A 13,373-nucleotide genomic window follows, 5' to 3' on the forward strand; every position below is an offset into this window, starting at 1 on the left:
GAGCCGTGGTTCCTGGACTTGAGCAGTCTCATTGTAAGATCGCACACTCAGGCCTTGCCCAGATCTTGACACCAATCTTTGCATGTGAAAGAAACATAATGAACTGGAAACACACTCCTTTCCTTCCATAAAGCCTCCCCTTCTCAAGAGAGCATCAGCAGTAACTCATCTCCATTTTTGTGCTCATTTATTTTAGGAGGCGTCATTGGATGTGAGAGCTGCAGGTATAAGAGACTTGCCGGAAGCATGGACCTCAGTGAAACATGGCCTTTGGAGGAAGGAGCCTGGTTGTCTCATGCTGGAATTCATCATTTTGCCAACACCAGAGGAGGTACGGCTGCTTTTGGCGTCCCTAATACATGTGGTACTCTTCAACTCCCGAACTCACTGTGTTAACCCAGCTGTGCCCAGTAGGTGCCCAGGGCCATCAGTCATTTCAAAAGCAGTCGGTAGAGAGGAGGAGCCTGGACTTTGGAGTCAGCAGACCTGGGTTCAGATCCTAAATATTCTATTTACAAGCGATGTGGCCTTGAGAAGAATCTATCGTGTCCTCAGCTCTAACATGAGAGTAAGAGTGCTTGCTTCATAGGCCTGTGATAGGACCGTGAGTAATGTAAGCTGTCATTTGCTGAGCCCTAACCCGGTGGGAAGTTACTCACATATCTTTGAGCTCCTCCAGGGGTCCTCAAACTTTTTAAACAGGGGGCCAGTTCACTGTCCCTCAGACCGTTGGAGGGCCTGACTATAGTTTAAAAAAACAACTATGAACAAATTCCTATGCACACTGCACATATCTTATTTTGAAGTAAAAAAACAAATGTTTTTGGTGGGCCGCATGTGGCCCGCGGGCCGTAGTTTGAGGACCCCTGTAAGACCTAATCCACGTCAGGTATTGTGTTCCTGCTTGTCTCTTCTCCCCTCGCCTCCTCTCCTCTCTTCTCCCCAGCCCTGCAAGGATTAGGGTTGAGGACAATGCAACCAGCATAAACAGAGTAGGTCAGCTCACCTTCCCTTCTTTTTCTTTGTCCTCGCATCTGATTAATGCAACTCGCTATTAAATGATGGGGCTGTTGTTACTGTATTGGACTGCAGCATAAATGTGAGAACCATACCCTGACACAGAGCTGTGGTCCTCGGTCATGTCTAAGAGTTCAACCTTCTCCCATCTCCCCAAATTATTGGAGATCTACTTTGGTGGTAGGAGCCAGTCTATGGATGGAGAGATCAAAGCCCACTGAGGTTAACACAGTCACGTGATGTTTTTAATAAGGATATGCCTTCCATTTATTTGTTTATCCATTCGCTCAATCAATATTGAGTTTCTACTATGTGCCAAGCACTGGGAATACAAGAGAGACAGGATGAGGTAGACATAGAGATCACCAGACTACTCTCTCCGCTGTGCCCCATTCTCAGCAATGAGCACTTACTGAGCTTCTGTACTGTACCTGCCACTGCATCTTTCTACCAAGACTACTCCACACAATGGGAGAGTCCCCTTGAGACAATCAGCCTGTGATGATGGAGGTGTCCAAGGCAGAGTAGGTAGGATTGCTGCATGTGGGTGAAGCACAGTAACAAGGAATCAGTGTGGCTGAAATTTGAAAATTCTTGTGGGCAGTTGGTGTCAGGTGGTTCTCAGAGGCATAGGCTGGGGTCCAGGGTAAGGCTCAGGTCCTAAAGGACTAGGTAGAGGGCCCAAATGCGGGCCTAGTGAAAAGCTGAAGCGAGATAAGGAAACTCACGCTCAGGAACAAAGTGGAAACCCCACTGTGCCAGACCCACGTCAGAATCAGATGAACTACAAAAACCATGGTAATCATTTGTTAGGTAGATACATTATACCAGACAAAATGCTAAGCTTTTTTGGTCTAAAAACAGACTTTTCTCAACTCATTCTCACAACAACCTTATTCTCATTTTATTAATGAAAAAAACTGAGCCAGAGGAGGCTGAGAAACTTGTGCAAGGTCATTCGGCTGGAAAATGGCAGAGTGGGGGGTTCAAACCTAGATCTGCCTAACCCCTAGTTACTGTAGGCTTTTGCCCCTCAACTCACTCTCCAACACTCCCTACTCTGCCTTCTCAGTTTCAGGCTCTGGTGGTCCCTGTTACAGATTCTTACTTTATTGCCACAGTAGAAAAGAGAACTAGCTCTGAGCAGGGTTGGGAAAGAAACGTGTTGTGGCAATTATCATCCAAGAACCCCCTATGGCCGCCTCAGCTGATGCAGTGCCAAGGCCTGACCTACCTGCTCCAGAGCAGCTTTCCTCCACACCCCACACCCCGTCCCTCCTCTCCCACTCCTGGGCAGTGCCAGCTGCTCCATCTCTGAGGCCCCATGTGGGCTAATGGGTTGACATTTCTAGTGAAGTCCTAGGGAAAGTCCTGGAAGAGTCCAGGCCTTGGGGTTTTTTCTTGGCTTCACGGAGTCCTCCAAGGACGGTGTCATCTGCCTGGGAGGCCCAGTCATCCTGGTGAGTCACAGGCCTTGAGCTGGACCAGATCCTTGCAACATCTGCTTTCGTATTATCCTCAGAGCATCCCATGCTGCCAGGAAGGTGGGACAGCCTCCAGGAAACTACCTGGGGAGAATCCAGGAGGTCTGGGGGTGATCCGAAGTTTCTGGAGGAAAGTCCCCCTGCCACTCCTGCCTCCTTCTTGCCTAAAAATACCCTCCAGGACTTGGGCCAGGCGTTTTGCAAACTTATTTTAAAGGTCTGGAAGACATTTCCCAAACGAAATCATATGCAGTGCCTGACACACAAAACAGAAGGGGGACCGTGTTGGGCCAGACTGATTCTGATTGTCGCATTACAAGCTGATGTGGCTGTTGCTCTGATTTGCCAGCTGCCACACCATCGTGTGGGGATTGGTGCAGGTGCGGAGGCCTCCGCAGCCCTTCTCGATGAATCTGTGAAACACCTTTCCTATTATAGATATGCTCACTCGGCTGTTTGGGATTCCTGCTGTCACCCACTCTTCCCAGGGGACTCAACCTGCTTAGGTTCCTGCGTAGAAGACAGGCAGGAAGTCTGGGAAACGGAACCTGGCGGTGGGGGCCAGGTGCATCTAGGAAGCCAGTGGAGCTGTTCCCATTACGCCCATAAAATCAGGAAGGAGCAGATTTCCCTTCTGGTGCCTCTCAAGGTCAGACATTTTAAAATATTTTTTTTATTGATTTCAGAAAGGAAGGGAGAGGGAGAGAGAAAGAGAAACATCAATGATGAGAGAGAATCATTGATTGACTGCCTCCTGCACGCCCCCTACTGGGGATCGAACCCGCAACCCAGGCATGTGCCCTGACTGGGAATCGAACCGTGACCTTCTGGTTCATAGATCAATGCTCAACCACTGAGCCATGCCGGCGGGTGGTCAGACAGAGTTTTAACACACCGGGAAGGAAGGAAGGAACTTTTTCTGAGAGCAGTCTGTGTGCCAAGCACTCCATGGATGTTGTTTCATTTTATTCAAATCCTCATTGAAATCTTGTCAAGTAGTTATTATCTCCATTTTGCAGATGAGGAAACCGAGTCTTGTAATGTAGCAAGATAATTAGGCCAAGCTCACCCAGCAAAGGCCAGTAGAGCTCACATTCAAACTCAGGTCTTCATGCCCCAGAGCTGTGCTCTGTCCACTTTAATTCTCTGTCAATTCCAAAGTGCAACACTCTTGGGCACCTCCACCTTTCTGTGGTGCTTGATCCTTTTTGTCTATTTCTTTTGCATACGGTATGGTAAAAGGACAAAAACGATGGAATCTGTTCTCCATGATCTCTGATTGGCATTTTTTTAAACAAGATTCATAAAGGTCTGTTCATTTTACAGAGCAAGTTTGGAGACTTATCAAAGACTAGAGGCCTGGTGCATGAATTCGTGCACCAGTGGGGTCTCTCGGCCTGGCCTGTGGGATTGGACCAAAACTGGTTCTCTGACATCCCCTAAGGGGTCCTGGATTGCAAGAGAGCGCAGGTCAGGCCGAGGGACCCCACTGGTGCACTATCAGGGTCAGGGAGGGACGTGGGAGGTTGGCCAGCTCGGGAGGGGCTGTGGGAGGGTTCTGGCCTATCTTGCTCAGTTTCGATAGGCCGGACACCAGCAGCAAGCTAACCTACAGGTCGGAGCGTCTGCCCTCTGGTGGTCAATGCATGGCATAGCAAGCAGTTGAGTGGCCTTAGCGTATCATTAGCATATTATGCTTTGATTGGTTGAATAGACGACTGGACAACTGGACACTTGGCATATTAGGCTTTTATTATATAGGCTTGGAGGCAGAATTCGGGCTGGAACCCAGACTCTGCTTCTCCTTCCAGCACCTATACTATGCTGACTGCTAAGACCTTAGCTTCTTGGAAAAATCATTTTAATATGAAAGAAGAGAGGCCCCTGTGCAGCCAAGAAGACTCTATTTGCAGTCCCCAAAAGAAGCAATTCCCTCTCAGGCCTCTGTCCAGAGTGACAGGGTGGAAAACGTGAGATTGGAGAGGTCTCTGCTCTCAGCAGAAACTCACATTAATACTGTAGATGTCTTTGTTTTACTGGCTTAGTCATACACATACATTGCAGCAAATGCTTTTGCACTTAATCTTAACGCAGGGTATTTTGTTTGATTTCACTCAATAGATCTAAGTGTGAGTTGGAAGTGTATGATTTTCCTCTGCAGGGACCTGTTTCTGTGTGTATTTTTGGAATGGTTCTTTATTCTGATTCATATTCACATACACCTTCCAGTAGCTTCTTGGCTCAGCCAGAGTTTATTCCCTTTGATGTGATGCTGAGATAGGAGTCTTTTATATCTTCATCTCTATTCCATAGCTGGTTACAGGAACCCTGGGGGCCTAGATGGATTCAATTTGTTTATATATTTCATAAAACACCATGCTTTTGTTAATAGCATCGACTGCATTGATGTTTGAAATTTTCCAAAGACATATTTAGCATTTTTACCGAAATGAATCCTTGGTTTCCTGCCAGACTTACTATGATATCATGTCTTGGCCTAACTCAGTGGTTCTCAACCTTGGCTGCACATTAGAATCACCTGGGATTTTAAAGTCATCAGGATTTTAAAAATATTCCCAGGTGATTCTAATGTGCAGCCAAGGGTGAGAACCACTGAGCACTGATAATGATTTTTTTCCAGGTGAGATATAGTTAACTGTTCTTCCTATAGAACCCGTTTCTTTCTCCTGTAAGTTATAAAGCACTTAAAGCAGTTATCTGAGGTTTTTTTTTTTTTTTTTTAAGGGAAATCAAGCAACTGTATTTTTTTTCCTCCCTTTCATCAAGTATTATAAAAATGTGGGGTTGTGCTAAAAGAAAAGACTATTAAACCCCAAGAGAAGGAGAAATGCCCTTTTGGCCATTTAGCCCTAGAGCTAATGCTGTGACCAATTAGGTACAAATTTCTTTTTGATGAAACCTTATGGGGGAGGGGGGCATGCATTTGTCCTTGGTGTCCTCTGTTGGCTTGTCCTAAGAGGATGCAGATAAGGGACTGGACAGCAGAAGGGAGTCATGCTGTGCTCAGGCAGCCATGGCCCCACCCCACCCCCTACATCTGCCCTGCCCACGCTCACCAAGGAGAGGAGGGGAGGCGGGGTGGGCATTGCTTCTCCACTTGCTCTGCTGTTAACTGGCAGGACCTACTGGAGGCAGGAGGCTACCTGCAGAGAAGATGAGCAAAGGGCAATGCCAGAGAGGAGAGGAAGGCAGAGAGAGGGCTCAGCCCACACCGTTCAGTCTTCATGCTCCAGGAACTGGGGCTGGGAAGGTTGAATACAGATCCTAGTGTCCTCTAGCTACCATTCTAACTTGTTGTTATGACATTTAAAGGGTAGCGACAGCATACCTGGCTGATTAAAAACCCTTCTCCCCATGTGGCATCTATCCCTTCACCCATCTCTTGGAGCATGCCTGTGGGAGACTCAGCTCCTTCGCTTTCCTACTGGCCAAGGAGCTGTGTGGCTCCAGAAGACTCAGGAGTCAAAGCAGCCCAGAAAGGCCGGCTGGGGACACACAGGGGCCCCCTCGCTGGTCTTTCCTCTAAGCAGAGCTGCAGTTAAGGTCCCTGCCACTTCTGCAGCAGCGGCTGGCCCAGTTCTGCATCTAAGCAGGATATCGGTGATGGGCCTTGTGCTAAGAATGCTTCTTCCACCGCAAAAAGCATTTGGGGTGTGCCCTTGGCTCTAGAAATCAAGCTAAGAATTCCTTTGATCCTAGACTTATATCCAATATCACTATGTGACCATACTTCATTTGCCGAGGAATGAAGGTTCTTAATGAGTTTTCCAGATAACTGGAGCATAACCCTTTTTAAGTTTAGTTCCAAATTTTACTGTTTTCTAATAGTTGATAAGACTTTTTTCTTATGGTTTTTTGTATTCTTTCTTGCCCTACTAAACAGAAAATAGTCACAACCAGCTTACGATTGAAGTTGGACCAATTTTTCATTTTAGAAATGTGTTGTCTTTAATTTGGGATTTATAATACGATGTCCAACTTGCTTAAAAATTCATATACTCATTTGAATATGCCTAAGGAAAAGTCTGCGGGACACATAAGACTCTGGATGGTGTTTCAGTTCAGGGATAAAGACTGGGAGAGGGTGAGAAAGAGGACTTTCATTTTTCAGTTTATAACCATCTGGACTCAGTGTTTTCTCCTTCACCTTGAATATGTATTATTTGCTTATATAATGAAAATTAATTTAGAATTCTGTGTTGTTATGTATTATAACATTATATATATATATATATATATATATATATATATATATATATATATATATATAAATGTTAAAACTAGGGGTTGGGTTCCTAGGTTAAATTCCAAAACCCATTCAACTTGTGATGCAGCAGGCAATAGTAAGAGTGGACATTAGCCCCTTGTGTTATCTGTTCCTAGGGAAAGCCTGAGTCCCAGGAATATTTTCTTCTTGCTGCTCTCGCCACATGCCCCATTGTCTCATAAATACTGTCCTAGAGATAGGAGGGGGGACTCACTCTTTCTGTCTGCAGGGGCCATGGCAGCAGGAGGCTCACTTTCCTCCTAAGACAGTAAAAAGAGGGACTCAAGCTTGCTATGTGGGAGAGAAAGGGGCATTTACACAGCCTCCACTGCATGTCAGGCACTGTGCTTGGTCTCTCTCATACTTTACCTGTGTTGCTTGTCCGGACAATCCAATGAGATGAGTGTTGTTGTCAGGAAACTGAGGCTCTGAGAGGCTTAATGAGACCCTGGGATTGCCCCTAATAATTGACAACCCATAAACTAATGCACTGTCTTTTATAATTCAGTGGCCCTCCAGCAGAACCATTTCCTTTTTTTTTTTTTTTTTTTGATTAATCCTACCTGAGGGTATTTTTCCATTGATCTTTTAGAGACAGTGGAAGGGAGGAGGAGAGACACAGAGAGAGAAGCATCGATGTGAGAGAGACACACTGATTGGTTGCTTATCACAGGCACTCTCACTACCACCAGGTCTGGGGATCGAGCCTGCAACCAAGGTACATGCCCTTGAGTGGAATCGAGCCTGCTGTGGGCCAATACTCTATTCATTGAGCCAAATGAGCTAGAGCAGAACCGTGTCTTTATAAGAGGCCTATCAGAGTCAAGTAAGGCTGGGCACTTGGGATATTCCCTGCAGTTCTATAAGGTCCTCTGACATCGAATCCCTTGTTAAGAGTTGAGCAAGTTGAGAGCAGGACCCTGTTTTGATCACCTTTGTAGCTGCAGTGCCTCGCCAGTACCTGGAATTGTGGTAAATTCTCCATAAATGTTTGTTTGATTAACAGGAAATATTATTGTTTGCTCTGGCTCTCTAAGATAGGAAATTGGAATCATACATTTTAGAAGCATTTTCAAAAGCAAATATTGAAAAAAGAAAAATATTTTCTCATTAGCTTTGGTTGATTAGGAAATTCAAATACCTAAAGTACTATAAGAAAAGTTCTTAGCTTAGGAGGCATCAATTTATAGGAGGAACAAAAGGGAGTCCACTGTGAGTTAGAACAGTTGGGCAGGCTCAGCATCTAACTGCTGCTGGAGCATTTGCGATGATCTTCTTATGGGAAGTACCTGGTGCTGGCTCCATATAACCAACTTTCAAGCCAACTCTTGGAACACAAGTAGGGACGATATTACATTACCCTTAATTTGGAGCATATTCTGTGGTTTGTGACTCCTTCCAGTAACTCAAAGCTGTTAAGGAGCCCATTCTCTCAGCTGTAAAAGGAGTTTGTCATCCAATAATCCTATATAATAAAGAGGTAATATGCAAATTAACCCTCACACCCTCACAAGATGGCTGCCTACAACCAGGCTGGCAGGGGGGTTAGTGAGGGATGACCAAACGACTGAACAAGCAGGGTGAATGGGGTGACAAGACCTGCGGGGTGGGGGGTGGGGCAGTTAGGAGCGACCAGGCAGGCAGGCAGGTGAGCGATTAGGAGCCCGGGATCGGGTCTAAACCGGCAGTCGGGGTCCCGAATTGGAGAGGGTGCAGGCTGGGCTGAGGGGACACCCCCCGCCCCCTGCCACCCTGTGCACGAATTTCATGCACCAGGCCTCTAGTAACTATTATTTACCAGATCTTCACAATATGACAGTCTTTCTTCTTGGAACTCTACATGGATTAGTTTATTGCACTCTAATCACAACCTTATGAGTTAGGAATGATTAGTATCTCTATTTTTACAAAAAACAGAGGCTGGCAGAAATTAAAATTCTAGCTAATAGTGGAGCTGGTATTAGAACCAAGGCCTGGCTGACCCCAAAGCCCTCTGCAGATGGTCTCTCTCAGAACACAAAGACTAGTTTGCCTTTCATCATGAAGGGGAAGCCCTAGCTGGTTTGGCTCAGTGGATTGAGCATCAATCCTCAAACTGAAAGATCCTGGGTCAGATTCTGGTCAAGGGCACATGCCTGGGTTGCAGGCTCAATCCCTGGCCCTGGCTGGGGTGCGTGAAGGAGGTAACCAATGGATGTGTTTCTCTCTCTGTCTCTCCCCTTCCTTTCCACTCTAAAAAAAGAGTCAATGCAAAAATATATTCTGGTGAGAATTAACAACAACAACATGATTGGGAAATGGAGGAGTTTGTTCCTGCAGAAAGTCCATCTGAGCCCATTCACTCATGGGATCGGTGTATTAGCACCAAGAACTGACCATTGGAATTGGCAATGGCAAGGCCAGCCTTGACCTTGAAAAGAGCTACTTTGGAAAAGTGGTGAGCTAGAAGCTTGTCTAAGAGTAAAAGGTAGAACTAGATAAGAGTGTAGAAAATTTTTTAATGAATTTTGTTGTAAAAGACAGCTGAGAATTGAGAATGGTAGATGGAGAGAAGGGTGGAGTCAAGAAAGGATTTTTTTTTTTTTAAGATAGAAACAGTGGCATGTCTGTATAGATCTAAAACAGAAGAAAACTGTAATTTAGGTTGGGAGGGGGGACAGTCACCTGAGAAGGCACAGGATTTGATCTGCAGTGGAGGAGCTGGCCTTCGATGGAATAGAGACAGTTCATCCACAGTAACAGGGGTGCAGGAAAGTGTGTAAACCAGGCAAATGTAGAGTGATTGCTGGGCTCACCAAGGTTCACTTGCAGTTAGTGGTAACGAATTGAACATAAGACCAGGAAGCATGCTGTAAGCTTCTCCATTATGTTTATCTGGGTGCTGGCAGAGCAAGAATTAGTCTTTATCAGGGTTATGGTTTTTCCAAGGAAGTAATATGGAGAGAGAGGGACATAGATTTGAGTATGTATTATCAAGAGAGATGATAATAATGAACCTGGGCAATTTGATTTAACTACATAATGCAGAATTCTCCTAAACATTGGCTGATACAATCTATAATAATAAAAGCGTAATATGCTAATTAGACTGAAGAGCCGAACGACCTTCTGGACAGCCTTTCGGATGAAGCCAGGGCTGTGAGGGCTGAGGCAGCGGCCGCAGCTGCGAGGGCCAAACCCCTTGCACGAATTTCATTCATCGGGCCTCTAGTTTGATAATAATGAACCTGGAAACTAAGATGGATATAAGAGGAAGAAATGCCATGAGAACAGTAAGGAACAGAGAAAAGGTCATGGGAAAAGTAAATTATTGGAGCTGTTAGGGTCAAGGAGACATTGAATTAAGAAAATAGACTAGCTGAGAAGGTAGAAAGTGGTGGCTGGAGAGTGGAATGCTTGAATTGAGATCTTTGGATGGTGCCACTATGAAAGCAGAGAGCTGAGACAGTTGGAGGTCAAGGAAGAGAGAGGATGCTGAAGAGTTGAGAGGCCAGAGTGTGAGAAGGATCCATTAGGTAGACTTGGATATAAGAATGCTCATGGGAATTGTATTGGGGAATTGATAGTGAGTCAGATGCCAATAGCTTCAAGGAATGAAGTAGAAGAACCCACGGGTTTGTAGATGGCTGCAGTAAGTAGGGTAATGTGGTCTGTTATTTTCAAGGAGGAGCCAGGTTTTGATCAGAGTAAGAGATTGAAAGAAACATTCATATAAGAGGCTAAGGGTATTGGGAATGTTGCTGGTGATGACCCATGAATTCCTGGGGGCAAAAGGGAGGATTCTAGGAAGTGAGAAAGGCAAGAGTAATGTGTGCAAACATTCACCCAAGCACATTCGCTTCTTGGATTTGGGAGTTCTCATTGTCAGGAGTCGGAAAAGAAGATGGAGAGATAAGCCAGGCAGCTCAAGAATGGCTGCTTCCCCATGAGCAATGCTGGCTAGAGAGGCTTCTTTCTGCCCTCCAAGGTCATTTGTAAACTGAAAGCTGACCGCGGAGAAGCCAGAGGTGGCTGAGTGTTTGCACAATTACAGCCCGTTGACAGAGGTTTGGTGCCCTCAGGCTGCGGCAGTTGGTGATCTGATCATGTTGAGATTAGAGAAGGCCCCAACAGGTTGCCCAGGCTGTTGACTCCAACTGTCAGTCTCTAATGACAAGGACAGAGAAGGGAAACCATTTTCCATGTTTGCTTCTACCTTCCTCTTAACTCCTCCTGCATCCCCTGCATCCGTGTGGGCACTCTCTCTGGAGCACATCCCAAAAGCCCAGGGCCCTCCCAGGTAGGGTAGTCCATTAGCCCTGGGGGGAAAACACAGTACAACCTCCCCATTTATTCAGGCCACGGACCCAGAGAGGAGATTCCCACAATCGGACATGCATTACTTTAGTACAACTCCGACGCCCAAACCGTAACTTCTGCTTTTGCATTATGTATTTGAAACCGCTCAGCTCTTTATATGGGAAAAGGAACACTGCTCTGCTCCCCTCAGACAGACAGACCATCACAGTGCTGTGCAGTCATCCATAAGTTACTTAACTTCCCAGGCTCAGTTTGCCTGCCTGGGAATGAAGACATTACCTTGCCTGATTGCACCAGGTGGTGTCTTAAGGGGAAGAAATGTTTGGACCCAAGTAAGAATTCAGGTCCATGAACAAGGAGGGATGGAAGCATTGGAAGCTCCTCCTCCCTTGCAGCCAGACCTATTCAAGCTCTAAACATCCTGCATCTCCCCACCGAGAAGCACAGACCACACGATTTCCCAAGCATCGGAGTAGGGCAGACACAATACAGAAGAGCAGCGATCATTTCAGAACTGGCTATGCTCGCAATTTTTAATACATGGTCAAGGCGGTGGGAGAGGACCCCTCCAACCCAGAGTTGGGAGGAAGCGCGCGCGCCGCTGCCCGGCGTGACGGCCGCGGTCGCCTAGCAACGGGCGGCGGGGATGCGCGCGGGGCGGCGGGCCGGGTGGGCTCAGAGAGCTCCCGCAGTCGCCGCCCACACCGCACGCCCCCCAGCCTCCCGGAGCGCGCGGGAAACTTTGGGGCTTCTCGGCCCTGGGGCGTCGGCGCGAGGCCCGGCGGACGCAGCGATGAGCCCCGCGGGCTGAGGGCTGAGGATGAGGCCGCGGCGCGCGCTGGGCCCGGGGAGCCGCGGGTCGCACCCGTGGAAAGTTGGCGCGCACCTGCCCGCGGCTGGGGGCGCTCGGTCCCGACGGAATTGCTCCGGGACTTTCTTGGGCCATTTTTTCTCCCCCGGGGATCGGGCGTCCCGAGCTCTGCGTGGCCCCGGGTTCACGAATTCTGATCCCTGGGAGAGAAACCGCGCTTTTCTCGAAGACCTGCGCGCTAACTGATGCTTAATCGATTGGCGCTGAATGGTTGCAATTCCATTTTTGTTTTGTTTTGTTTTTCCTCTCCCTCCAGACAATGACTTTGTGGAATCCTCTCCCGCGCCTTACAACCCGGAGGAGTTGGGTAAGTCCCCCTTTGCCTTTCTTCTCTAATTCTGCTCGAAAACAACGCGTTTGGGGGGCGCCCAGACGAAATCCTTGGGGGTTGGGGGGAGGGGGAGGGGAAGGGCCAGGGAACACTTCCTGTCTGCGCGTTCCTTCAGGGCCAGCACTGGCTGTTTCTGGGTGTGTGCTCCGGGGTGGTGGGGACAGGGTCCTGTGTGCGACGGGGGACAGAGGGCGGGGGCCAGGCCAGGGGTGCTGCTCCGGGCACCACGCACAGCAAACTTCCCGACCTGGGGCCTCTGTAAGCATCCAGACCCATCCTGGCTGGAAGGACGCGACGCCGGCAGGTTCTGCTTAGCCACGTACCGTGCACGAGAAGGACATCCTGTGGACAGTCCTTAACCTGAATGTAATGAAGTCCAGGACCACAACCGGCCATCCAGTAATTAAATTCCAGGACCTGGGCGCTGCATCCCTTCCTGGTTCCGATTCCTCATTTGGCCGTAGGTGTCTGGAAATAGGGCATTTCATCCGCCTGTGCGGAGATCTGTGGTGGGCGAATCAGACGCTTGTCAAAGACAGACTTTCCTATGTGAAGAGGACATTTGCACCGTTAGGATCCCCCTCAGTGTTTCTGCCACCCAGTCTCACTTGGTGGCTTCGTGGTTGTGTGTTTTTCTTTCTGCTGCTGCTGCTTCTCTTATTCTTTTCTTCTTTTTTCTCACTCTGGTTTAGTTTAGCTGCTAACCATCTGGGCTCTCAGGCCTGTCCTTGCTGTTCTCTTATCCCCGGCTTAAAAATCTTGCCTTCCTACGGCGAATGACTGTTTAAAAATGTTTATCCACAGTGCCCTTCTCAGCCTTGGGGACTGTGTTTCCCTCTCAGCCTGGGGCCAAGCCCCACACCACCTGAAGTAAAATTCCATCTCAGCCACGCCTTGCATTGATTTCTAGGTCTGGATCAAGGATGGCATTCTGAGGCGGAGACGGGTACCTTGTTTTATTCAGATGTGTTTCTGACAAGTTGTGAGGCAATCGCATCTCTGTAAATGGAATCAGAAATTAAGCACACGCGCAAAACTAGCTTTTAAAGACAAACGATGGTGAATCCTTTTATGAAATGAAAA

At 47.5% G+C, this 13,373-nt stretch overlaps 1 protein-coding gene across 3 annotated transcripts in view; it reads left to right on the plus strand.

Annotated features, from left to right (window-relative positions):
- Positions 1–246: 246 nt before the first annotated feature.
- Positions 247–13,373, plus strand: part of AMOTL1 (angiomotin like 1) — a gene marked incomplete at its 5' end in the record, with an annotated part of 122,486 nt that continues 109,359 nt past the window's right edge. The window contains 3 exons of one of the 3 annotated variants that reach the window (XM_081100139.1): positions 264–331; positions 947–996; positions 12,216–12,266. In XM_081100139.1, coding sequence (XP_080956265.1) covers positions 264–331; positions 947–996; positions 12,216–12,266 — 169 coding nt within the window. Of the gene's footprint in view, positions 332–946; positions 997–11,727; positions 12,267–13,373 lie in introns of those variants that run through there. The other 2 variants (XM_081100138.1, XM_081100136.1) reach the window with 2 other exon arrangements.

The sequence above is a fragment of the Myotis nattereri genome, assembly GCF_964212035.1.
Source record: "Myotis nattereri genome assembly, chromosome: 9".
NCBI classification, from domain to species: Eukaryota; Metazoa; Chordata; class Mammalia; order Chiroptera; family Vespertilionidae; genus Myotis; species Myotis nattereri.